This window comes from Oxyura jamaicensis, chromosome 1, assembly GCF_011077185.1.
Source record: "Oxyura jamaicensis isolate SHBP4307 breed ruddy duck chromosome 1, BPBGC_Ojam_1.0, whole genome shotgun sequence".
In the NCBI taxonomy this organism is placed as follows: Eukaryota; Metazoa; Chordata; class Aves; order Anseriformes; family Anatidae; genus Oxyura; species Oxyura jamaicensis.
In genome coordinates this window covers 60,024,572-60,049,869 of record NC_048893.1, presented here as the reverse complement: position 1 = coordinate 60,049,869, position 25,298 = coordinate 60,024,572, and the positions used below count along the sequence as shown (strand labels likewise).

The 25,298-nt window shown below is 39.1% G+C and overlaps 1 protein-coding gene across 6 annotated transcripts in view; it reads right to left on the bottom strand.

Moving 5' to 3' along the window:
- The window catches only part of DGKI (diacylglycerol kinase iota), a 217,036-nt gene that overhangs the window by 119,642 nt on the left and 72,096 nt on the right, over positions 1 to 25,298 (bottom strand). For all 6 annotated transcript variants that reach the window (XM_035343056.1, XM_035343065.1, XM_035343080.1 and 3 more), the window contains exons 2-6: positions 20,145 to 20,253; positions 8,628 to 8,723; positions 5,281 to 5,355; positions 2,550 to 2,606; positions 860 to 925 (exon numbers count right to left, since the gene is read on the bottom strand). In XM_035343056.1, coding sequence (XP_035198947.1) covers positions 860 to 925; positions 2,550 to 2,606; positions 5,281 to 5,355; positions 8,628 to 8,723; positions 20,145 to 20,253 — 403 coding nt within the window. The remainder of the gene's footprint in view (positions 1 to 859; positions 926 to 2,549; positions 2,607 to 5,280; positions 5,356 to 8,627; positions 8,724 to 20,144; positions 20,254 to 25,298) is intronic.

Sequence of the window (25,298 nt, the reverse complement as noted above, 5' to 3'; positions counted from 1 at the left end):
TATCAGCCCATCAGTACCTGATTAGCCCTGACTCACTGGCAATCAATTTCTGTGCAACACATGAAATTCCATGCTGTGAGTTGTTCCTGTGGAAGTAAGTAGTTGTGCATACCAGAGAAACACATCTGGAGGAAAGGAGCACCTGAATCCCTAGTTTGCATTGGTGATTGCAATCTGCCTAAATAAGTAGGATCAAAGCCTCCATTAATAAAGGAACTCACACACACATACACAGCACACAGGGTTCCATGTCTCCAACATATTTTGGTTATACCCTTCAACCTGTGTTTTAAATATCTCTCACCAAATTTCAGGGGATCATAAAATTTCAGAAGAAATGTCCTCAGGAGATAAGGCTCTTCTAACTCCTTTTTATAGCTTTTTAGAAAGAAATTTTTGTTTTGTCATATAGATAATGTGAAGCACTCTCAGAAATACTAGAGTCTGCTGAGACAGAAAGAAAGCAACAGCCTTTCTATTTCCAGCTGCCTGAAAAAAATAGGCAATCACAATTTTGGTGCAGAGAATAGTACTATGAGAGCACAATATTAGCACAGGGTTGATTTAACCAAGAAAAAAGCTCAAGGAGCCACTGCCTTCCTCCTCATCATTTTCACTGGCCAGTGCAGCACCATGGTCCACGTCATAGGATATGCTCATTCCTGCACAAATGAAACTGCCTTTCTCTTCCCATGCGTGAATCAGGGCTGCTACCACTCAATATATCAGTCTTGTCATTTTCTGCTTAAGAGAGGCTAAGTATTTAGCAAAGAAAAAAATCCATGACTGGAAGTATCTTCTGACTACCCTGAATGCATATGTGCCCATCGTTGTGTTTGTGCTGCATGGGCAGTCTTACCTTTCCACACTGCTTACATTTCCCCTCCTGTCTCCGCCTGTGCACCCAGTGATGTCGGACAAAGTTCTGCAAGAGAAGAACAAAGAAAATGTTACAGGAAGTGATGGCAGCTTGCATTCAAAAGGTACCATCCATGTGAAACTGATTTACAGACATCAAAGAAGAGGTCCCTTCAGTCAAGGATATCATTTCTTGAGTAAAATGCAGTAGCACCCCCTTGAAAACTTCAGACACAACCAAAACCACATGAAGAAAAATGACAAGACAGGGTGATTTATCCATGTCAAAATGTGTCCAGAACTACTTCCTTGTTGTCCTTCTATAAAAAGAAGAAAGTACATTACATGAAGCTAACCATCACCTAAATAAAGAGCACAGAAGGACCAAAAGACCAATATATTTAGCCACAACGTAGGGCCTTGTTATATTTTACTTGGAAATACACCCTTAAAAGGCAAAAATATTACAAGTCAATGCAGGTAAAAGGGAGGCAGGGAAGAAGAACCTGTCAATGAAGTAGTCTGGAGTCCTTACACCCCGGATGGCATCAAGAGGTGGGCAAGAGAATGGAGAATGTGCAGGACTGCAGTGCTCCTTCTGTGCAGGCAAGGGTGTTAGAAGGAGGCTCACTTGTGCCCTGCTGTTAATGCCAGCCTGCACAGCAGAACTCACGTGGCAGAGAACTGAGCTACTTCTGTTAAGAGCAAGCTGTGACATGATCCTACCAAAGAAAGAGGAGGAGAGTCTCTGAGTTTCCCCATCTCTGCTTTTGGGGAAGTGAAGATGAACAGTGTCTCTTAAACAAGTAGCATTCTATTTCTCCCCCATAGCTACCAAAAATGAAACAGAACAAGCAACAGCAGTCACTTCTGAGTCTTCTTCCATACTGTGATTACTGTGATGGAAAAAGGGCTTCCATCATACCAGACTAGCAACCAAAACAACTATAGCAGTCAGGGTTGTGGTGTGTTGTTTTTAATTAAAAACAAGGAAACAAAAACAACAACAAAAAACACCACCACAATCGAATGTCTAAATAAGTTTCAACAACTATCTATCCTTTTTTGGTGGTGGTGGTGGTGGTTTTGTTGTCGAGGGGTTTAGGGATTAGGGCTTTTTATTCATTTGTTTGTTTTGTTTTCTTTTGGAACCACTGACTTCTAACTCTGTAAAAGATACATAAAAATAGCTAGAAAAATAGATATAAGAACAGTAAATACCCAGTACCTTCAAGGGAGCTGGATTCATACAGTAGTTGGATGCAAACCACGGGGTTTTTTAATGTTTGATATTTTGACTAACAAAAATATTTGAACACTCGAGTTGCTTTAAAAAAATTAATAATGAAGGGAATGTTCAGCAGAAGCTCAGGAAAGCACGGAAAAGCCAAAATACTAATTCAAAGGTCAGAAAGAAAAATGAAATGCTACCAAAAAAAAAAAAAAAAAAAGAGAATAGCTGAGTGAATGGGAAAAGAGACAGCAGAAAGACAAAATGGTTCCTGTCAGTATAAGTAATGTAGCGATCCAGCTAGAATTCATTTTACATTTATTCTGGGGTGAAGAACAGTTTCCACAGAAAATCGATACTCTAAGACTCCTCTGAATCTAGAAGCACTGCTGCAGCTCCACACCAGTTGAATCAGCTCACAAATCAAATGAAAAGCAACCATCATTTGTCCATTACTTACCTCTCTTGGAGACCTGGAGCCCCCTTCTCGGAAAGTTGGTTTGCAGCGAAAATTAATCTGGCATTGAAATAAAGGTGTTAGAACTGAAAATGAGCTGAGAGGTTATTCCAGTATGTTGATCTAGGCCACAATTCCAAAGTATTTGTTACCTATTAAAATATTTATTTCACTAGTTGAAGAAAGCAACTTACCTGGATGTCAGTAAATCTCTTCACATGCCAAAATAATACTCCTTGCTAAATCTCTGTAAAGCCCTCACCTTTATTAAAGCTACTGCTACCTTCTCAGTTCCATTATTTAAACCATCTCTCCCTTGCCAAGAAGACAACCATTTCATCTGTGTTTTTTCCTGAAGAATGTCATTTGCAGCCAAAGTGGACTTAAGTTCTCAGAAATTACTAGGAGCTAGAAATCTAACTCTTTAAAGACCTTTTTGCACATCCCAGCTTTATGCCTTCATAAACAAAATCTGTGCAAAAATCATCTTAATCTACAGGAAAAAAGCGTACATTATCCTAAATTTCTACCTTTTGTTTAGAACACTCCCCCAGCCACAAGCCATTTGGTGAATATAATACTGCCTCATGCAGTGGTATTGTCTCCTTAAGATGGGAGAGGAAAGGCAAAAAGAGGACAACAAGAACTTCAATGGAGAGAAGAAATTTTTAGGAAGTCAAAAAGAAAAAGCATTAAATAAATAATGAGGGAATCCGATAAGAAAATCCAGAATAATTTACTAGGGACTATAGTGATAAGACAAGGAGTAATGTTTTTAAACTAATATCAATTAGATTTAGATTAGATTTTAGAAAGAAATTCTTTGCTATGGGATGGGGAGGCACTGGAGCAGGTTGCCCAAATGAGTCTGGAATGTCCCATCCCTGGAAGTGGCCAAGGTCAGCATGGATGAGGCTTTGAGCAACCTGGTCTAGTGAGAGGTGTCCCTGCCTATGGTGGGGGGTCGGAATTAGATGATCTTTAAAGGTCCCTTCCAACCCAAACCATTCTATGATTTTATGATCTTTTGAGAAAAGAAAATCAACAGAAATGTAAGCAGGGGAATATATAAATATATATAAAAAATATATATTGAAGAAGGGAAAGAGCCAGAAGAAAAAGACAAAGGATAAGTGGAATGCACTAAATTGAATGGGTTGAAACTTAAATTGACTACCCTTCAAAGAGTAAAACCTTTAAGGATACTGCACAGCCATGCTTTTGTTATGAAAGTAGAATGATAAAGTTTCCCCAGTTTTGAACACAACCCCGTACTTCCCACAGAAGTAAGTTTTTATTCTCATATAATCATGGCCTTCAAAATAATAGCTCAAGGGAGGAAAAAGAAAAAAGTGAATGACATACTTATTACTTAAAAAGAAATCAAAGTCATAGCACAAACCATAGCCATAGCCATTTGTCTTCCTCCATTGCTCTTCATGAGGAACTGCAATTTATCATTCCACTGCTGAGTCCTAGCAGGTTAGAAAGATCTCCATCTCTTAAATTTATTTTACTTACAACTTAGACCTCTGCAGAGAAAGCCAAACGGAAGACTTATGTACCAGTTTTAAACTGCACAGAGTTTAAGATGCATGCAAACTTAATAACCCTCTGCCAAGAGGTGAATTTTATGTTTTCTAGAATAGCAGAGACAAGCTCAACAGAATGGGTTTTATCTAAGTGCTCATTTGCTACTGCTGGCAAAGCCACCACCTTACTGGGCTATGAAGAGCCTGCATCCCTGATGATTGGAAGTCATGAAAAATTCACTGGTAACATTTTGTGCTGAAAGCATGTGCTAATGCTAATTTCACTGTGGGTAAAAGCATTGGGGGTGGAAATGGTACCTCTCCAACTTGGTATTATGGCAATCACTGTGACATTTGTCAACACAAGCCCAAATACTGGGAAAATAAAAGCCCTTTCCAAAGGGTTGCTGCTATATATTTGTTTTGCAAATGGAGAACAACACTGCAAAACATCTAGGAGTGAAAATGAAGCTCTAATGAAATCCATGGGTATATTCCCAGTTGTCTCATCACATATATCCCACCAAGAATGAAAAACAGCAGAGGAGGAGGATTCCTTTTTCACATTCCCAGTTAGGTGTAATGAACAAGAAACACTGATGGGAAGCCTGAACTCCATAATCAATATTCTATAAGCACTTGGGGGGCTCCTTGAAGAAGCTGATAAGCAGAAAAGATGTTCACAGAAACAATGGCAATATAAAGGAAAAGTTTCATGCTTTATACTTCAAAAACAAGAATTTTATTTCTGAGGCTTTGAGGAGAAAACAGCATAGTCTAGTAAATACAGTGGAAAATATTCATAGTAGCACCTTATGCTGCATTGCTCATAACAAATATAGCTGTCATGAGATGAATTATTCTGGGTTTAGCTGAGGAATTTTGAAAGGCGAATTTTGCACATGACAAGATACTGCATTTTCTAGTTTCAATTTTCAATCTAGAAATAAAGGGAAAATATCTTTAATTATAAAAATGTGAAAGCATTCCTTTTTTTTTTTTTTTCCTGTAACGGTTCACAGGGTTTGAAGAAATCTATTTTAAAAGCTGAAATCTTAAGTCAACTTTTTAACAAATACATTGTCAAAACAGCTATGAAAACCTAATTTGGCATATGGTGTTTTCCAGACTGAAAGCTCAGTATGAGAATTAAAAAAATGAGTGTTGCCTGCATCATGCTCCAGAAGATGGCAATGTCTTACCTTCTCTAACTGCTCCATACACGCATTGTGGACCACAATCTTGCACGCAGCACACTTCCTCCGCAGAGCAGATTTCTGCAAGAGGAAAGGGAGAAGTATGTGGATGGAGGTGCACTATTCTCCACAGGAAAAAAAAAAAAAAAAAAAAAAAAGTTAGCTCTGAAACAGATGTTTTTCTCTTTATAGTATACATATTTTTTCATCTTGGTGTTCTCAGCTGTCCTGTATATTGAAAAAGGATTCTGAAGCTCTTCCAGTTAAAAGTCCAACTTTTTGAAAGACAGAAGACAGTGGTACTCCAGCTTGTGAACTAACAGTACAAGGCTCATTTGAGGTAGCAGGAGGTTACAGCACAGATCACCGCTCTAAAAGGAAGCAGCCTACAAAGATGATGGGCAGAGCCGGTGAAAAGAAGACAATAATTATACAAGCAAATCAGAGGACTCAGACCAATTAGGAAGAGTATATCATTACATATTTATCATACAATATTGATTTTGATGGGCTTGACCACTGCCTTGAAAAAAAAACAAACAAACAAAAAAAAACAAACAACAAAAAAAAACTTTAAGTCATTTATCTGATAATGATAACCTTTTCAATGAGTGTTCTTAAACGTTTATGAAATGTTACATTCTCAACCTAATTATGCTGGTTAGTTTTATTAATTTCAGTAGGGCTTTTAAAATAATTTCCATTGACTCCCATGGGCCAAAGCATATCATAGAGGAGAGAATGCATCCAGGAGAGAGAGTACATTTATTTTTTCTATTTTTTTCATTATATATACTCAATTGAATAAACCGGATGAAATTAATTTTATTCAAAGTTTAACTTACACACCTGCACTTGAGGGACAGAAATGTTATAAACACACAGTATGTTGAGACTGCTTTAAGATTTTTACTTTTTTTTTTCAAGTTAATTTAAATTTCTAATAAATTGTTTTATTAGAATTTTCAATAAATTGTAAATAAACTCAAGAAGCAGCAGGGAAAAACACAACTTTGCCTTACACTATAATCATTACAATTTTATGGAGCCTCATAAGTAAAAATATCCTCATTCTGTGTGCTTGCTTCTACATTTTAATGTTTCACCAGAAAAACCATGGCACTGTATAACTCTCCAAGATTTCTTGTGTTTTATGACATATTATCTTTCCAGTCTCCAAGTTTACCAAAGAGACTGAGGAATAATACACAGGAATCAATCCGTAAGATAAAAAAACTGCAAAAATCAAATAAAGATAATGCCTTACAAGCTGCTACTTTTGAATATCTTGATTTGAGTATGTTGCTGGTGGCATTATAAGTAGTTACAGCCATTTATATTGAGAGAATAGTAAAAGATCAGACTTCATCTTTTATACTACTTCTGACTTATTTGATTTATCACAAAATTTCAGCTTCATATTCCAAAGAATATGAATTAGTGTTCTGTATAGGCTAACATTTTCTACAAAGTCTTTTCATTTATAGCTTAGCTATATTTTTGTCCATTTCTCCATTAAAAACCTCTGGTCTTATATAGGCCACACGTAAAAGAGGTAAGACAAATAAAACTCAGGATAGACATGAAAGATTCAATGTCTTCAAATGATTCCAACCGGAGAAACATTAGCTTTCTGGCAGTTCAGATTAAAACATCCACAAATAATATTAACTGCATTTCCACCTCCATCTCTCATTTTTAAACTAACAAAAGCCCTTTGCACTATAACATGTTATAAAAACAGATACCACTTTTCTCATAGGGAGCCAATAGTACTTAAAATAGAAAAGAATCTCAGTCAGGTCAAGCACAGGCCAGGCAATTAAAAACTGAGCAACTTTAAACTCTGCTGCTTCCTAAATGTGACTCAGTATCTCCAGGCCTATTGGCTGCAAAAGCTTGCTCCCATGTAAAACATGCTCCAACATTACCAAATAAAAGTGCAAGTCAGTGGGTGTAATTCACCAGCTATTGCAGGCTCCTCTAAAAAGGCTCAGACTTGCAGTCGTATGCAACATATTATTACATTTTCATGCTACTCCCAATAAGCTAAATCACGAGGAAATGTTTACTTGTTCTATTAAGAACATAAGAACAGACAGATTGGCAGACAAAAATCCTGTCTCCTGCTTTTGCCCAAACCCATTGCCTCAGGACCACTGTAACTGCAGGGCAAACACATGATGCTTCACTGGAAGCTTCACTTAATCTTACAGTAAGTAGTATGTCACAACTGGGATTTTGCTTCAGCAGGCTTTGTAAACAAGCACACACTTCCCAGGTTTGGCCTTCACGTTTTACACCGTGAAGTAACTAATTTGCTTGAGAAGTTATGGGAGATGGATATTAAATTAGAATCATAGGAATTGGAGCTACATAAAGCACTGCTGGTGTGGATTAAACAATGTGCTACTAGCACCGGAGGTAACTGGTATATCAAAATACCTCAGTTTGAATCAAGTGATCTGAGTTCTTGTTGCGTTATTTTGGAAGAAGCCAGCAGGGGCTTAAACAAAGCAAAAAGAGAGCATCGCAGAAAAGCAGAGGTGTTATTCACAGACATCACAGGGAAGGGGGACTCCCATTACATTTTGCAGTCCAAGAGCCAGGATACTCACTTGGGCATTGATTTAAAGCAAGGCTTTGAACACAGGATCCCCACTCTTTAATAAAGTTTCTCACCTTACCAAAGGAAGAGTATTTTTTTTCCTTTCTTTTCATCTCTTCTGCTGAAGCAGTTTAACTTAAATATTAGGGAAATGAAGAGTTACTGAAGAAAGCAGAAAGTATAACAGCAACTCCATAGTCAAAATATAGAGGAACACGAGTTAAATCCAATAAAATATTTTAATATACAGCAGAAAAGCTTCAATAGGAGAAGACTAACTTTGAATACTCTAGTCACTGCTCTTGAATGCACTCAAGAGTTCAGAAAATTCAGTTCAAATACTTGCATGAGAAAATCACAAAAATGTGATCAGAATCCTGCTCAGACATCCCAGCAAGTGATACATGTGTATATATAAATGAAATAGGCTCGTTCATCTTAACATTTCTGAAATGTTTTAGTATCTTAGTTTTATTTCCTTGCCATATTGATCAAAACTACTCATTAAATTCACTCTTATTGTGTAAATAATCTGGGTCATTCAAAATTATTTGGGGCTTTTTATTTTCCATGCAGTGAAGTATTTAATCAGCAGTCTTTTGTCTTTTTTGGATTCTTTCTTTCAGAACATAGGCATCAACAACAGAAGCAAACAATTCAAAGTACCAAGATTCCACGCAGTGCACCAATTCAAAGTCAGGCATGTTACATCAGAAGCAGAGAAGAAAATCTGAAAATAACTCACTGAGAATTTTACTTGGCAGCTTTCCTCCCCCAGGTAGCAGAGGTCCCCAGAAACATTTGTCTCCAGCCACAGATGCTCTCCATTCACAGCATTTTCCTATGAAAAAAGAAAGAAAAAAAAAAATAGAAAAGATAATAGTTAAACTGGTTTGTGAAATTCGGTCATGAGAACAGAGAGGAAAAAAAAAAAAAAACGTTATATCCGATTTTCACCATAAAAAAATAATAAATAAATAAACACACACACCATGTGTTGTTTTGGTTTTCTACAACACTAAGACATGAAAATATTAAGCTATCTTTAAAGTGTGCAGATGATACAAGGAATGATTTGTCACTAGTGAGAATCAAACTATTTCACTGAACAGCACAGAAAAACTTCACCCATTTTCTTCCCACTGTGCCTAGTTTAACTGAGACTCTAAATCAATTGATGCTTATGAGCTTATAAGATGTATATAGAATTCTAAATAAACAGAAAGCAAGAGAAATTAAACTAAATGATGGCTAGTGAATTTTCAATTACAAAAGCTCCAAAATCCAAGAACTGGCCCTAGAAATGCAAAAATGACATATTGACTATAGCTTTAGGATGACAAGGAAAAATAAATTATTTTAAATGGATGGATCAGCATATGCTTATCCACAAAATATCAACTATCCAGAAGAGACCAGACTTTAAATTTCTATCTGAAAGTATAATGCATTCAACTGAGCAATACTCTCAGAAATCTACCTAGCACACTGACAGTTATTAGTGATTAACAAGGTGATCTGAATTTCTTCAGCAGTCTCCTCATTTAACCAAATCTGCCCCTTAATTATTTAAAAATTCTTGGTCTGAGGAAATTTAGTTGTAGAAAGACTGTTTTCACTCTACTGTAATGCTGGCTCAACTAAAAAGACTAAGTTTAGTGTACACTATTTGAGCAAAGTGAATAAACAGGATTTCTGCTCAGCCAGAATTAGAGCATGATGGAAAACGCTTTGACAGCCTCTGACATTTGGTTCCCACACTGCAGAAGCCACAAACGATGACGCTTACCAAACAGATGGCGTCCGACAGCAGGATGCTCTGAAATAGCCATTTTGGTTAAAACAATTTATTTAAAATTCCACTGACAGTTTCAAAGTGACGAAATGATAAAGTTTCTCTTGCCACGTGGATTTCTTAAGTAAAGCAGGGAAGCAGAAGTAGCAAAATCCTTTGTATTCTGGAGTACATGTGCATTCACAAAAGCCAAGATTTAGGCAAATCTTCACATGGTGCCTACCACAACTATGGTGCTCACTTCTAATAGACCAGAAGGAAAAGAACAATATAGTTTTTTTCTGGTGAGAGTCCTACCTGTCCACCTAACTTCATCAGAAAATTTCCCATTAATGTCATACTCAATATTACCTCTCAACACTGGGAGCTGGATGAAAGCAAGACGTGGATTCCTGTCTACTGCCATTGCACTAACTAAACTGCAGTTGGCTGCACACTGTTCTGTACCTTCATTTCTTCTTATCCTATCATCTGCCTGAATCACAGGCTCTTTGGGACAGAGGTTTTCCTGAACTGTACTGTTCGGTGTACAATAGCTTAGAGCTGAGGCTTCATAATTCAAAATAGCTTCTAAGGACTTGAACTCACTTAAAGTTTTCAAGCCTTACTCAGATGGTAAAAATATATTGAGACTGGAAATTCTTTCCCTTCAAGTTTATGCTTATATTAAAGCAGTTTTCCCCAGCAATAACTGTATCAGTTTTACAGCACTTCATGGAAGCCTAGTCACATCACGCTAATAAAATTACTATGCCCACAGTATTGACCAAAATATTAAATTCCTGTCTAGTTTATGAGGAGACAGAACGAGGACCAAAGCACGAGGATATGAGCTCAAAGTGTTTGACCTGAGCACATTCCCTGCTGAAGTAGCAATGCAAGCTCACGTTGTAACCCAGAGTTCAATTTTACAGGTTATAAAAGATGGTTAGGAAGGATCAACTTGGGAAGCTAAGTAAGAAAGCACAAAGCTCCCAGGACATAACTTTTAATCAGAAATCAAAATTCCATTAAAAAATAGATTAAATACCCCTTCATACAGACTACATGCACATAACTTGCCATCCAGGATTTCTAAAGATAAAGTGGCCTATTTCCATAACCTAGTTTAGACTGATTGAGTTTGTTCTCCATTGTTCCCAGGCTCTCTCATAGATTCACGTCTGATTTTCCATCACAGTGTAAATAAAGTAAGTAGTCTACAGGGATGACCTTTCTAGTTCATGCAATGAGAGAGTTCATACAAGACCAGATAATAAAAGTGTAAATAACCAGATCTGTGCCACTGAGAAGTGAGACACCTCCAGATATCCACTGCCACAAACAATTTCACAGCACTACGCAAGAAAATTCACAATTTCAATTCTAGCAAACTGACATTTCAAAAATCTTTTCATCCTGAATCAGAGGAGAAAAAATAAATAAATAAAAAAGCCTTCCCAAGGAGCAACACCCTCCCCCAAATAGATTTGACTGTCAATTACTTTGTCTCAATAAGATCAAAGGGAATTATTTGGACTTCACCATTTTGAATTTTACAGGGCACTGTTGTTTATATGATGACACGCTTTGTTACTGCTTATGAAAATCAAAATTATATAGTCAAAGGAAAATGCTTTGACCTTTTCCAAGCCCAATTTTTCATTCACTTACAATAGGAAGATCTGACAAAAATCAATACATTTATATTGAGCATTTTGACTTCAGCAAATCGGTATTACCACTCAAATTTACAGGCAGGATTCCACAACATACTGTACAAGAGGGTATCCACCAGTCAGCGCATAAGCTGACAGTGATCACCGCGACCACCGCTAGAACGAGCTTCTGCATAACACAAAACTAAAGCACAGTATAGTCTACATCATCACTTGTGAATTTTGACAGATATTTTTCTGCAGAAAAAGATTTGAGTTCAGCAACCTTTTCAGAAATAATTTGCCAGTTTAGTTCATTTAGCACTTGATGTTTTTATGTTGGGTTTAGGCGTAAACGGCTGCTAAAGAGGCATCCATGCTCTTTCTGTCCCTGACCCCACAGACCCCACTCTCATGCTCTTGCCATTTCCCTTGTGCTAGATCTGGTGGCTGTGAAGCTATGCATGAATCAGTTCTACCGCTGGGAAAAAAATAAAAATTAAAAAATCTACCAAAACAGATAGACAAAATGACTCACGCTGTGACCCCACAACTGCTGGATCTGACACAGGGAGTGGTGGGTTACGGGTGGGTTAAGTAGGACTGATGCTTTTGGTACCAACCCAGCATTAGAACAGGTTAGCTGATATGTCAAATCACGCTTTTAGGCTGATGTGCTTTGCTTTGACTTGCTCTGTAGAAAAGGGACACTGTCCATCACCTTGGATAAAACGGGAATGAGCATGGACTGTTAGAAGGAGGACTGGGAACTCTGATTCCTCGCCTGGCTTTCCAGCCGTTGCAAGTGTGTGCAATGCCCTGTGATGAGAAAGAGCCACCGCTCACTGAGGCAGAGGCAGCAGTGCTTTCCTGGCAGATGCAGCCTGCCCCACAGGGGCCATGCAGACTCACTATGCTCTCCCAGATGGAGACCTCTGTGATGGTTTCGCTTGGGTGGGTGACCGAGCTCCACCACAACCGCTCTCTCACTCCCCCTCCTCAAAGAGGAACAGGGAGAAAATACGATGAAAAGGGCTCAAGGGTTGAGATAAGGACAAGGAGATCGCGCAGTAATTATTGTAATGGGCAAAACAGACTCAGCATAGGGAGATAGTAAGATTTATTGCCTATTACGAACGAGCTAGAGAAGTGAGAAACAAAGGAAAGAAACCAAAAGCACCTTCCCCCCCATCCACCCTCTTCCACCTCCTCCCCCCGAGCGGCGCAGGGGAACGGGGGAATGGGGGCTATGGTCAGTCTATAGAAATTCTTCTCTGCCGCTCCTTCTTGGTCACTCTCGTCCCCTGTGCTGTGGGGTCCCACCCACAGGATGCAGTCCTTGCTGAACTGATCCAGCGTGGGCTTCCCACAGGCAGCAGCTCTTCAAGAACTGCTCCAGATATGGGTCCGTACCACGGGGTCCATCCCTCGGGAGCAAACTGCTCCAACCTGGGTCCCCCACGGGCAGCAGCTCCTGCCAGGTCACCTGCTCCTGCGTGGTCTCCTCTCCACGGGCTGCAGGTCCGGCCCGGAATCTGCTCCAGCAGGGGTCTTCCACAGGCCGCAGTCTCCGTCGGTGCAGGGCCACCTGCTCCACCATGGTACTCCATGGGCTGCAGGGGGACATCCTGCTTCACCATGGTCCTCACCACAGGCCGCAGGGGACTTCTGCTCCGGCGCCTGGAGCACCTCTCCCCCTCCTTCTTCACTGACCTTGGCGCCTGCAAGGCTGTTCCTCACTCCTCTCACTCTCCCAGCTGCTGTGTGGCGCAGCGTTTTTTTTCCCTGTCTTAAATCTGCTCTCACAGAGGCGCAAACAGCATCGCTTATTGGCTCAGTTCTGGTCAGCAGTGGGGCCCTTACCAAACATGGGGCAGCTTCTAGATCCTTCTCACAGAAGCCACCCCTATGGCCCCCTGCTACCAAAACCTTGTCACATAAACCCACTACAACCTCCCATTTGATTGTTCTTGATCTGCTACCAACTTATAGCAAACTAAAATAGTTTCAGTATGACAAACATTCTTTACATATGAAACAAAAAGTGTGCAATCCCCAGTCCAAAGTGAAATCCAAATCCAAAGTGAAAGAGAAACAGGAATTCATGGACTAGGAGTTTGGGAACAACGTAATTGCATGCATCTGATCACAACTTGCTTTGCACATTTCAATAAGTCAATTTGGTTTATTTGTTTAAGTGCCCCAGCATGGTTAAATGACAGAGCAGGCATCAAAGTTTTTTTTCTATGGCCCTCAAGTATCTCCATACCTTACTGTTCTTCAAGATGCAGTCAGCATGGTTTCAAAAAAACTTGAGGAATTTGCTGTGTTAAGGAGCCATGGACATTGAGCCAGACTGGCCAGTCCTCCAATTTTTTTAGTTTAAAGGACCTGTAAAAGCCCTTGTAACAGGAGTGGAGCTCTAATCCACTCCTGCCATGGCTGGCATTTGAAAAAAAATCTGTAAGATAGATAGACTTCTAAAATAAATTATTAAGTAGGTTTTTTTTTTTTTCCTTTGTTAACACTACAGTGACAGAGATTAATCTTCTTACACATACACATTTGGATGATAAAGTTATGATTAATGTATAATTAGTGTTCATCAATACAAATGTAATTAAACATATTTGCAAGCAAAAATGATCAGATTTAGCCCTTTTCTTGACAAGGGTACTATCAAGCAGAAACAAAATTTTTTGGATGTCTTTTTCCCAACTGTCTGTCTCTTATGCTTGGCTTATGTTTTACTCTAAACCCTGAAATTCCAGAGTTGGTAACGCTCATGTTGGAAAACAAAATATCCCAAACATTTTTTGTTGTTGTTGACTTATACTCTCAATTTTAACTCCATCTTTGCACATTTTAATTTGAAAATATTTTTTATGCAGAAGTCACTTTTTGTTTAATTATTACAAGTGTAATGCGTGGATATAAAGCAAAGCAAAACCCAAAACATCAGAGATATGATACTGTATCATTATTTCAAAAAATGAAAATAAAAAAGCAGCCTTGAAGATATGAATATCCAAAATTCTGAATTATTTTAGGGAGCTTCAGCTTTTAGGTTTGCGTACACCTCATTCTCTAGCTGTTTTCTATCATTCTTGTTTCCCACCCCATGAGGCTTTCCCATGTCCCTGCATCCATTGCCCACTCCTGTATTCTCTGCTGAGCTTTTGAGATTGTCATTACCATCATCTGAAAAAATTATCTTTATGCAGAAGCAGGACAACAATATTTGTCTTCATGGAGGAGCAATGTCCAGATGCTATCAACTGAGATGATGATTCCCTATGCTCTCATGAACCATTATTTTAGCTGACAATAGCTCAGCTTCAGTCTTTTTGGCAGCAATGGGAAAAAATATTTTAGAAAGGGCACTTTCTGTAATACCATTGCAACCTCTATACCTCTGAAAAACTACAGAGGGCCACCATTTTGAAATATGACAGCCCTCTTTTTCTCTTTTGATCTGTCTAGAAAGAACATCAGTTCTTTTCCAAGAAAAAAGAAACAGTAATGTAGGATAATTGATCCTGAACACATTGCTTCAAAAGTCATCTGTACACAAAATTTCTGCAACATCTAAAGTATGCATGGGCTTGCACTCGTCACTATTTCAGTGGAACTAAAGTTCCCAGTGCCTTGTCACGTTTTTTATGTGACTAATGGAATACCCATACCCCAGGGTCCTCCTTTCTCATGTGAGCATCTGATAACGTACATCTCTTTTCAATCGAATTCTCAGTTCCCAATTAGAAAACTTAGTCTTGCAGAAACTCTAATGAAAGGGAAATATCCTTCGATGTAAAAATGAGTATAGCTTTTAGGAAATGACACAGAAGCCAAACCATTCACATGGAAAAGAAATATATTTATCTATGTTAGTGAGGGAAATACTTCATCATATGTAGAAGACATATTAATATATTAACGTGTCTTAATTATCTAAAGTGTCATATATCACTAGGCTCTTACACAAATGCTCACTGTCCATGAAAATAAGTGAGCAACACTACTGATTAATGTCAAAAAGATTCAGAATACAATGCAATAGATTCATTGCAAAGTCACATTCACTGATTACAATTTTATCTCATAGCCCAGCTCACTGTATTTATCTAGCCCATAACTCCATCAGTTTTACTACAACGTTATGGGAGACAGTGTTGAAAGCTTTGCAAAACTCAGTATAACAGCCATTGCTCTCCTCTCATCTACCATGACAGTCAATTCATTATAGAATACTGCTGGGTTGGATGGGCATAATCTACCCTCCATAAATCCATGCTGCTTACTCCCAATCACTTTCTGATCCTTAATATTTTGGAAATGGTTTCCAGGAAGATTTGCTCCATCACCTTCCCAGGAATCAATGTGAGGCTGATCACTGTAGCTGCCTGGATCCTCCACCTTCTTGAAGACAGGAATAACACTTGCTTTATTGCAGTCCTCAGGAACATCCTCTAATCACCACAATTTTTCAAAGACAGTAGAGTGGACTTGTAATTATATCAGACAGCTCCCTGCATGCATCCCATCCCATGGACCTGTGTATGTTCAGTCAGTTTAAATGTTCCCTAATCTGATAATCTTCTGCTGAGGTTGTGTTCCTGGCTTCAGTCACGAGTCTGAGGGGTCTGTGATTCCTGAAGGCAGGTCTTAACAGTAAAAATTGAGTCAAAAAAAAGGCATTGAACTCGTATATTTTTTCCATGTCTTTTGTCCCCACAACCCCGATCCATTTCAGTGGTGGCCCAACCTTTTCCATAACATTCAGGATCACAGAATGGTTATGGTTGGAAGGGACCTCTGAAGTTAAACTGGTTCAACCCCCTGATCAAGCAGGGACACTTAGAGAAGGTTGCCCAGAACCATGTCCAGGCAGCTTCTGAGTATCTCCAAGGTGGGAGACTCTACAACCTCTCTGGGCAACCTGTGCCAGTGCTCCATCTCCTGCATAGCAAAGTGCTTCCTGAACCTCTCATTTCCCAGTTTGTGCCCATCGCCTCTTGTCCTGTCACTGGGCACTACTGAAAATAGCATGGCTCTGTCCTCTTTGCATGTTACTTTGTTCTGTTATTTATATGTCTACAGAAGCCATTATTATTTCCTTTCTTTTTCCTGACAGATTCAGCTCCAGATATGTTCTAGCTTTCATTAATCCTTCCCTGTGCAATTGGCAGTGCTCATGACTACATTCCTCCTGGCTGGCCTGACGCTGCTTCCACCCGTAGTGTGCTTTTTTATGTTTGAGTTTTTATATTTTATGTCTGAGTTTTGTCTAGAGCTCTTTACACATCCATGCAGGCCTTCTGCTGCATTTGGTTGATGTATGACATGTGGGGATGGATGATTCTTGAACATGGAGGAGGTATCTTTGAGTATTAACTAGTTTTCTTTGTTGCCTTTTCTCTTCAGAGTCACATTACAAATTAGTCTTCCAAGCAGGTCCTTGAACAGGCCAACGTCTGCTCTCCTGAAGTCCAGGGTTGGGATTCTGCTGTTTCCCAAGTTTCCTTTTCTCAGGATCCTGAATTCCACCATCTCACAGTCACTGCAGGCAAAACTGCCAGTGACCTTTGCAGTCCTCACAAGGTCTTCCTTGTTTGTAATATGAGATGCAGAAGAGCACCTCCTTTCATCAGTTCCTCAGTCACATATATCAGGAAGTTATCAATGTATTCCAGAAACCTGTTGGACTGCTTGTGCCCTGCTGTTCCTCCAGCAAATATCAGGGTGGTTTACATCCCACTTGAGGACCAGAGCCTGCAAACATAAGGCTTTTTCCAGTTGTCTAAAGACCTCATCACCTACTTCTTCCTAAAGAAGGTATCTGTGGCAGGCACCCACAGCATCACCTGTGCTTGTATGCCCTCTAATCCTGACCCATAAGCTCTCAATAAAATTTATCATCCAACCCACAGCAGAGCTCCAAGCATTCTTGCTGCTCTCACATATGAAGGACAACCTCCCCTCCTCACCATTCTGTCCCCATCCTTCCTAAAAAGTCTGTGTGTATGTATTTTGATATTCAAGATGCAAGTTCCATTGTACCACATCTCTGTGATCTCAGTGAGATCATAGCCCTACAATCTTCTATTACTTGGTAGAAAAAAAAATAAAAAATAAAAAAATCCTTGCATGTGAAAGCATCTTATAAAGCTAAATAGTCCTTCTCAACCAATTAATTTTACAGGAGCAGGTAAATGTAAAACCTCTAAAACTGGTATCTCATATTACTAAATGTTATAGCTTTCAACTTCTACTCATCAGCATAGTGTTTTTATTCTTGTTAAGACCTATAAGTTTTTTTTGTTTTGTTTAACATGTATAATTTATGGTTTGAGGTTACAATATTTCTCCTCTGAAGAACATTCAGTTTGCACCCAGATAACTCTGTTGTGCACTCACAGTACATAAAGTACAGATCACTCTAAAGTTTTCTCATTGAACTCCAAGAACAGAAGCTGCATGCTTTCAAACACCCCTTAAGGGATATAAGAGTTATGGGTCCTGAGGCTGTGTGATCATGGTCCAATAAACACTTACTAAAGAGAAGATGAGACTTTAACACATTAACAAATACATGATGGACAAATACAAGAAAATAATGACACAGCTTTAGCCAGTCTCATTAATATCCTAGTGACTGTCAAGACTTTTTTAGGCACCAAAAAGAAAGCAAAAGCTAGAAGGCAGCATTTAGAAGGAAATTACAGGATGACTTCACACAAAAAGTTATGGTTATTTTCCTTGGGAAAAAGTAGCAATATGAAAATAAACAATGACCAGGATCCTCAATGGTGTGCAGGCACTGTATGAGGTGCCTCCATCCATACTTATTTGAAGATCTGGGCTAGAATTGCTTACTTCATTATTTATTTACTATTGCTTACTTTATTGCTATTATTTTGTAGGAGGTTTTCCCAAAATGGTGAAGAGTTAGAGAAGGGATTGGGCATAATAAACATATCACAGGGACAAGCAGTTGAGGTTGTTCCTTTTGGTAAGGCATCTTCTGCATTGTCCTCTGGCTATAACATCACCTACTCCTGAGAATATATTCTGTATGACTGCTGTGAATAAATAGCATTAAATTTGAAAAAGAGCTGCAAGTTAACTTGAATTAGGTGTAGAAAATACGATGAAACTGGGTATTAGTAAGTATGTGAGAGAAAATAAACCTCAGGGATGATGGATCGTAATCACAGCAATGCAATAATATTGTTTCTTATGTAAAGGGTCTTTTAAGACATCAGAATCATCACCTCCATTCTACAGCTAGATCAGCTGGTGTTCCAAGAGGCAAAACAATTAATCAGCTCACTCACAAGGTCAGTAGCAGAGCAGGGAACAGAAATCCCACTCCCTGAATCATTGTCCCGTTCACAAGGCCATCTGATAATGGCAAATCATCTGCAAAGAATAATCAAAAGTGGAGAATATAGCCAGAATTTTTTTCATAATTACTGTGAAGACACGGACAGATTCCAACTGCATTTTCTAATGTAAGGTCAAGCGACAAGTTATGTTCATGCCACTTAGACTTTGGAAAGATCTCCCATCATTGGTCCTTGGAGAACCATATTGGAAATATCAAAGAAAGAGCAGGATGATATAGATGGGGATACAATATGCACTGATTAATAATACCTTCCAGTGACTAGCTACAAAGACTTCCTGTCTGGCTCCAATATATCTTAATGCAAACAATCATTCACTTTACTAAATTCACCTCAGGAAATAAACATCAGTATTGAAAATGTAATATATATATATTTAATTGACATTCACTACCGATTATAAACTTCCATCCATTTTAGTTTCTTCACACCTCCAAACCACCTCCCTATTATCTCTTTTTCTTGTGCTGCACCTCTGAATTGCAGAAGTCCATTTCTCCCCCACGTTCACCAGTTACTATAGCTGGTCAGTCCAGGTTCCTCCCAGCCTCAGATGTCTTCCACTCATATCCTGCACCCTTCCCCACATGCCTCACTTCTCCAAAGTGTGAAGTAAAGCAGGAGTGCTGATCTGAGAGACTGGAAGAGGTGAGAAGTTTAACTGATCAACATCTAACTCACATGCCAGGAAGTAAAATGCAAAATGTAAGTATTGGGATTACAAGAGGAATCACCTGGCAAAAATGAGTAGCAGACCATGACACTTTTAAGAAGGTTGGTTTTTTGTTTGTTTGTTTTTTAAATTACAAATTTGAGAGGTGTTTAATTTAGACCTCCTGGCTTAAGGCTCAACTTCTCGACACACACCAGCATATAACCACATGAGAAGGTGCAGACAGTGCTAAACCAGCCCCTTCTGAACTGGTCCAGAAACAGAAACAGGAGAAGCAAGACTGGGAAGACAGAAACACACTCGCTCTGCGTCTATAGACCAGCTTGGACCCAAACAACATTTTGTGATGCTTGGAAAGCATTATGAACAAAGATTTCTACTACCGTTCCTACAGACCCAGTAAACCCAACATGTATTCTGAGTCTTAAATTTTGGCCCACAAAGCAAAGTACAAAACCCTGCTGTGCTAAAATCAGTTCACCTTTGGATGACAGACCTTGTCAAGAAGGCAGTGAGCAAAATGTAGCCAGACAGTTCCCAAGGTGGAAAGTCTAAACAGTTCTGTCCTGTGTTGCTCAAGTCACCACAACTTTTCAGGTCTCTGCCATGTGCTTTGTTTCATAATAGAAGTTCCTAATAACCAGCACTAATTCTGATAACGATGCAATGTGTAATGCTGTTTTAAGGTTGGAGGGAGCACTAGCCAGAGATACAGCTCAAATACATTGCCATAGAAACAAACACCTACTGTCCACTCTAATGCTGCCCTTGGTTCCTTCACAGGTCCATTGGAGACTGCAATGTTGAGGGAATGCACAGGAGCCAAGTGCTGGAGGCCTGACCTGGAGATTGCTTTCCTGCAAATTGAAAAGACAAAAAAAGAAATAAATAGTGCATATATCACATATAATCATCCAATATTATTATCCACCCCACCCTTCTCCAGAAATCAGAAGAGGAAGCACAGCATCTAATTTCAGTTTGGGTGAAATGGTGCTTGAATGCCATCTTCTGCTAAAGCAGTTTAGGAAAAGCATAAAGTAATCTGATCACTGAAAATTACTGTTTAATGAAGATCAGTTACTCATCTGGCACTAAGCTGAAACATCAATCCAGTGGGCTGCATATGGTTCTGTTTGCCAGTTTCAGCGGAGTCCCCATTCATTACACTTATTCTTTACATACCAGCAGAACCTGCTGAATCAATTTATGCATAATTCCAAATAGCTTCTATTGGAGGAATGAAATATGAGTTTATGCACAAAATGCAACATCTGGCAGTTTTACTTTGTTTGTAGGCTGGAGAAAGTCTTCCATTCAGCATCAGAATACGTAAACATGACACTGGGACACCACTTAGGAAAGAGAGTGATGCACTACCCTTCCTGATCCTATCAGCATGCCCTCAAGATATTACATCTGCTTTCCACTTATATTTCAATTCTATCTTTTTATTCCAAAGCCCTTCTTGAGACATAAATAAGGCCTCCTTCAGAGGTCACAGATGTAGACCAGAAGCACTCCTGGAGCTCACAAGGACTGTGAGCATTTCCACCAAGCTGTTTCCCCAGCTGCACTCAACCCTGCAAAATCAGCCTTGAATAGCAAGACATCAGGTAGGAGCACAACACACTGCTGATACAAAGTTCAGCTGCTCCTGGATGATAGGTTTCATAAAGGTTCATAACACAATTGTGCAGCATATTTTAGCAGCTGATGGCAGCAGCCAAAACAATCTTACAGATCCAGTAGCAGTGATTTAGAACAGGACTTAAAAATAAGCAAAACCAAAAACCTAACCTCAAGGAGAGATCTCCTTTCATATGCCCAATGCACTCATCCCTCACAAAATGAAGTGACAGTCTGTTTGTGTAAAGTACATTTTTGTGATACCACTTCCACAGTGCAACAGCTATTTATAGCTATTTATAGCATCTCCTAATCTTACCACTGTCCCATGGCAATAAAGGTCAATTGAGCCAGTGATGACAATCCAGGTCAGCCATATGCTAAATAAATCTTTTCATTGTCCTGAAAATATACAGTGCAGTACATATCCATGGTAAAGGAGCTCGGAAGCATCGTTGCTCACAGCATATGTCCAGAAAAAAACAAGAAGGCTGAGTCAGAATGTCTTAAATTCCCTTTTTTGTGGGTAGCATGAACAACTCAGCACATTAACAAAAGCCTCTGGTCATCCAGTGTTCCCTTTCCACTTAACAGAGGGAAAGACATTGACATTAAAGGTTGTTTCCAAGATGTTTTACATTTGACTAAAACCCAATAGAACAAGGGAGCCAGCGAAAAGACTGTCACTTCTTGGCAATGTATCAGGATTGAACAATTTAGCCAAAAAGATTTTATGCCATATATTTCAGCACAACATGCTTTCAGCATAACATGCTTTCTCAATGACTAGATGAAGGCCTTAAATAAATGAACCAAAATAAACTACAAAAATAAATTTCTAAATATTTCATAAAGGTGTCCAATATTTGGCAGTCTTCTTCCATGTTGTTTTGCTATCAATTTCGTTATTAATTATTCCTAAACACCATAATACATTCTTGTGTCTAGTCAGTTATAACATTACAATTTGTTCTGGTGAAAATGGGGCTGTATCACATTTTCCGTCCTGCATCACTGGCAGTGATAAACCCAACTGGTGGTTACTTAGTCCTGCCCTCATAGCAGAGGAAGTTTCTACTTTGTGCAAAGTACTTAAGCAAATGTGGCTGAATAGGTGTTAGCAATTAATCTCTATTTGATGAAAAACACCGACATTTCAGCTAACCCTGCTCACAGCCTATCACTTTTCAGGCAATACAGCCAGTAAAGTTGGATCCCTCCACTACGAGAACTTAATAAAGCAAAGTTTGCTATGATTATTCCATGAATAAATTCCTGTGATCAGTCTGAGGACAAGGCTTCCAGCTGGAAGGCAAATTCAGCAGACTTAGGTAAATACGTCTAATGAATGGCTACAGGCATTACAGCATCCAGCTTTTGACACTCTTTCAAGTCAGAATTAGAGATGTGCAAGCCTCCTGTAGCAGAACCCACTCAAAGGCAAGCCGAGGTCAATGAGTCTTTTGGGGGAGACTTGGCAGAGTTTTGTGCAACCAGCCAGCCCTTCCTTTGCATGCCAGGCTGGATCTAAGGCTTTGGCTGGAAAACACGTAAAGTACAGGCATGGAAACACTTTTTTTTTTTTTTTCTTCAACTTTGTTTGAACACAAAAGCCTTAAAATGATCTCAGGGATCATGATATTGCATGAATTGGGCAGAAATGACACTTAGACCCAAGGGCAAGCTAAAAATGCCGACTCCCACACAGGTTCTTATCAGAATTTTGTCTTGGGACAAAGAGAGACAACATAGTGTGCACCACAAAAGCCAAAAAAAAAAAAAAAAAAAAAAAAAAAAGAGGTTGGACTAAAGAGCAAGCACGTGCGTTTCTAATAATTTTAATTCAGAAGAGAGGGGGAAAAATAGGGGAAAGGGAGGGCAGAATAAATTCAGTAACAGAGCAGATGCTGGGTATCCAGGTGACTATCTCATATTGCCCTAACTAGCACATCACACCATCTGGCACTTTTCCAACAGAAAGGTAACACAAGAGGCTTTCAGTTATCTTCCCCAGCAATTTCATCTCTACTGTGCTGAGTGCATGAATGAAAGCAGAGGCTCAACAGGCAGCCTTTCCCATAGAAGTGAGAGTAATCACTATTCACCTGATAAGAGATAGCCAGGAAAAGTGAATCTGTGCCTTCCTAATACATTCCATTCTTCAGACAATGAAGTCCAAGACTTTGCTAAAACGGGCACACCAGCCTGCTTGCAAACTCAGGAGAAGAAACAAACATGGCAACAAGGAGCAAGGAAATGCTGCATCATAACGTAATGAGTTGTATTTTCATAATTACTTTTACAGATCAAGTAACAGTAATTTGCGATAGACGGTATTATCAACTCATTTATCGCACTACTACTGTGAACAAGCATAGGTGCACATACACACACGTCATTAAAAATACAGCATACAAATTTCTGATACTAATTCCACATCTGGTGCTATTAGGGAAACTCCAACACAGAAGCTAACTGCCTTGGAAACCCAAAGAAACCTGGCATTCAAGCTAGGCAAGTATAACTGCATTAAAACAAAACAAAAACAAACAAAACAAAACAAAACAAACAAAAAAAAAAAAAGCATTACATTTTCATTTTGCTGAAAAGTCAGGCAAGACACAACCTACTTATTAGATCAAAGGATATATACTCTATTGGGGGGGGGTTGAGTTTATATCCCAGAATTTGGCTTTACTGAGCCTTTTCCTCCACCTTGGGCATAAAAACATCCTCCAATGCTTGGTTTATACTGAATAGTTATGCCCGAAGCCTCAAAGACCACACAAGACAACTACTCAATAGTGTTTATCTCATTTAAGTGTTAGGAAAAACTATCTGCAAATGAAAGAGAATGGTAGAGCTGCACATGGTTAATAGGTTTGAGCATGATTTCAGCCGTCACGGGGGTTGAAGCTGCTGCATTTCCAGGCTGGGGTTATTATCCTCCTTTTCACAGGGGTGTACATTAGCATGAGGATAGTCTCTAAGATTGAAGGCTGAGAAATCAGAAGAACACAGGGACTGACTTCCAAAGGGCCTATGGCAAGGACACCCACCAGGAGGCAGATTTTGGGTGTCTTTTCTCAGATGGAGATAACCTAGATATTTAGCAAGAAAAGATCAGTCCTTTGTATAACAATATTTAAGCTACAATGCTCTGCTTTTCTGAAATACTCAGTGTAGACAAGGCCCGTGCTTGCAAGCTCTCAGGTCTGCCAACCACAATTAGAAAATTCCTGCACACGGCCAGCCAGTACCTGCACTCTGCATGAACAATTTATGTGTGCCAGAGTCTGTTGGAGGTGGTTTTCACTCCTGCAATTTGGTGCTTATGAAAGTCATGAACAAAATGTACTGGCTAAACTCTGGCATTATTTCATTTTTCCACATGCATCTCCAGTGCCTGCACAGCACTCCTGCAACCTGCTGTTCCCAGTTTGCCTTCTGGGCATGTAATGTTCTCCTTTGCAGCTAACCACAGGGCAACACCTCAAATCCACTGTAACATTCAAGATTTCCCTTTTTTTTTTTTTTTTCATTAGATATGAAAGGAGCCATCTTCAGACAAATAAAATAAATAAATAAATAAATAATGTCTGGTCCAGTATTACTTTTCTGGCAACAGCCAGTAGCAGGTGCTTAGAGAAGCACTGGCACAAATTGGGTGATCCTTCCCCTGACATAGTCCAGTCCCAGCTTCCAGTAATCAGTAGTTTAAGGACTTCCTGAGCTGGAGGCTGCTTCCAGACCTTTGTGCTTAATAGCCTGTAATGGCTCTTTACTCTAGGAATGTGTTGGTCCTTCCCTGAACCATTTATACTCTTGGTCTCCACAGCAGCCCATGTAATGAGCTCCACAATTTGATTATGGGCAGTGTAAAGTACTTCCTTCTGTCTGTTTTTAAAATTCTGTTTGATAATCTAATCCGTGTATCATATGGTGAGGAACAGTGAGTAATCATCTGCCTCTCTACACCTTCTGTGATTTTATGAATCTCTGTTCAGATACCCCTTCATTCATTCTTTTTTGTTTTTTCCTTCCCCCAACTTGAAAGCACCCTACACCATTTGGGCTTTTGCTGATGCTGAAATTCTTCCAACTTTGTCAACCTTTTCCAGCTAAATTATATATATATTATATATATATATAATTTATATATATATTATATATAACTATATATAACTATATATATATATATATTATATATATATAATTATATATAACAACTGCAATTCATGGCCTTCTTCATCAGAAGATCCTTCTGTAACTT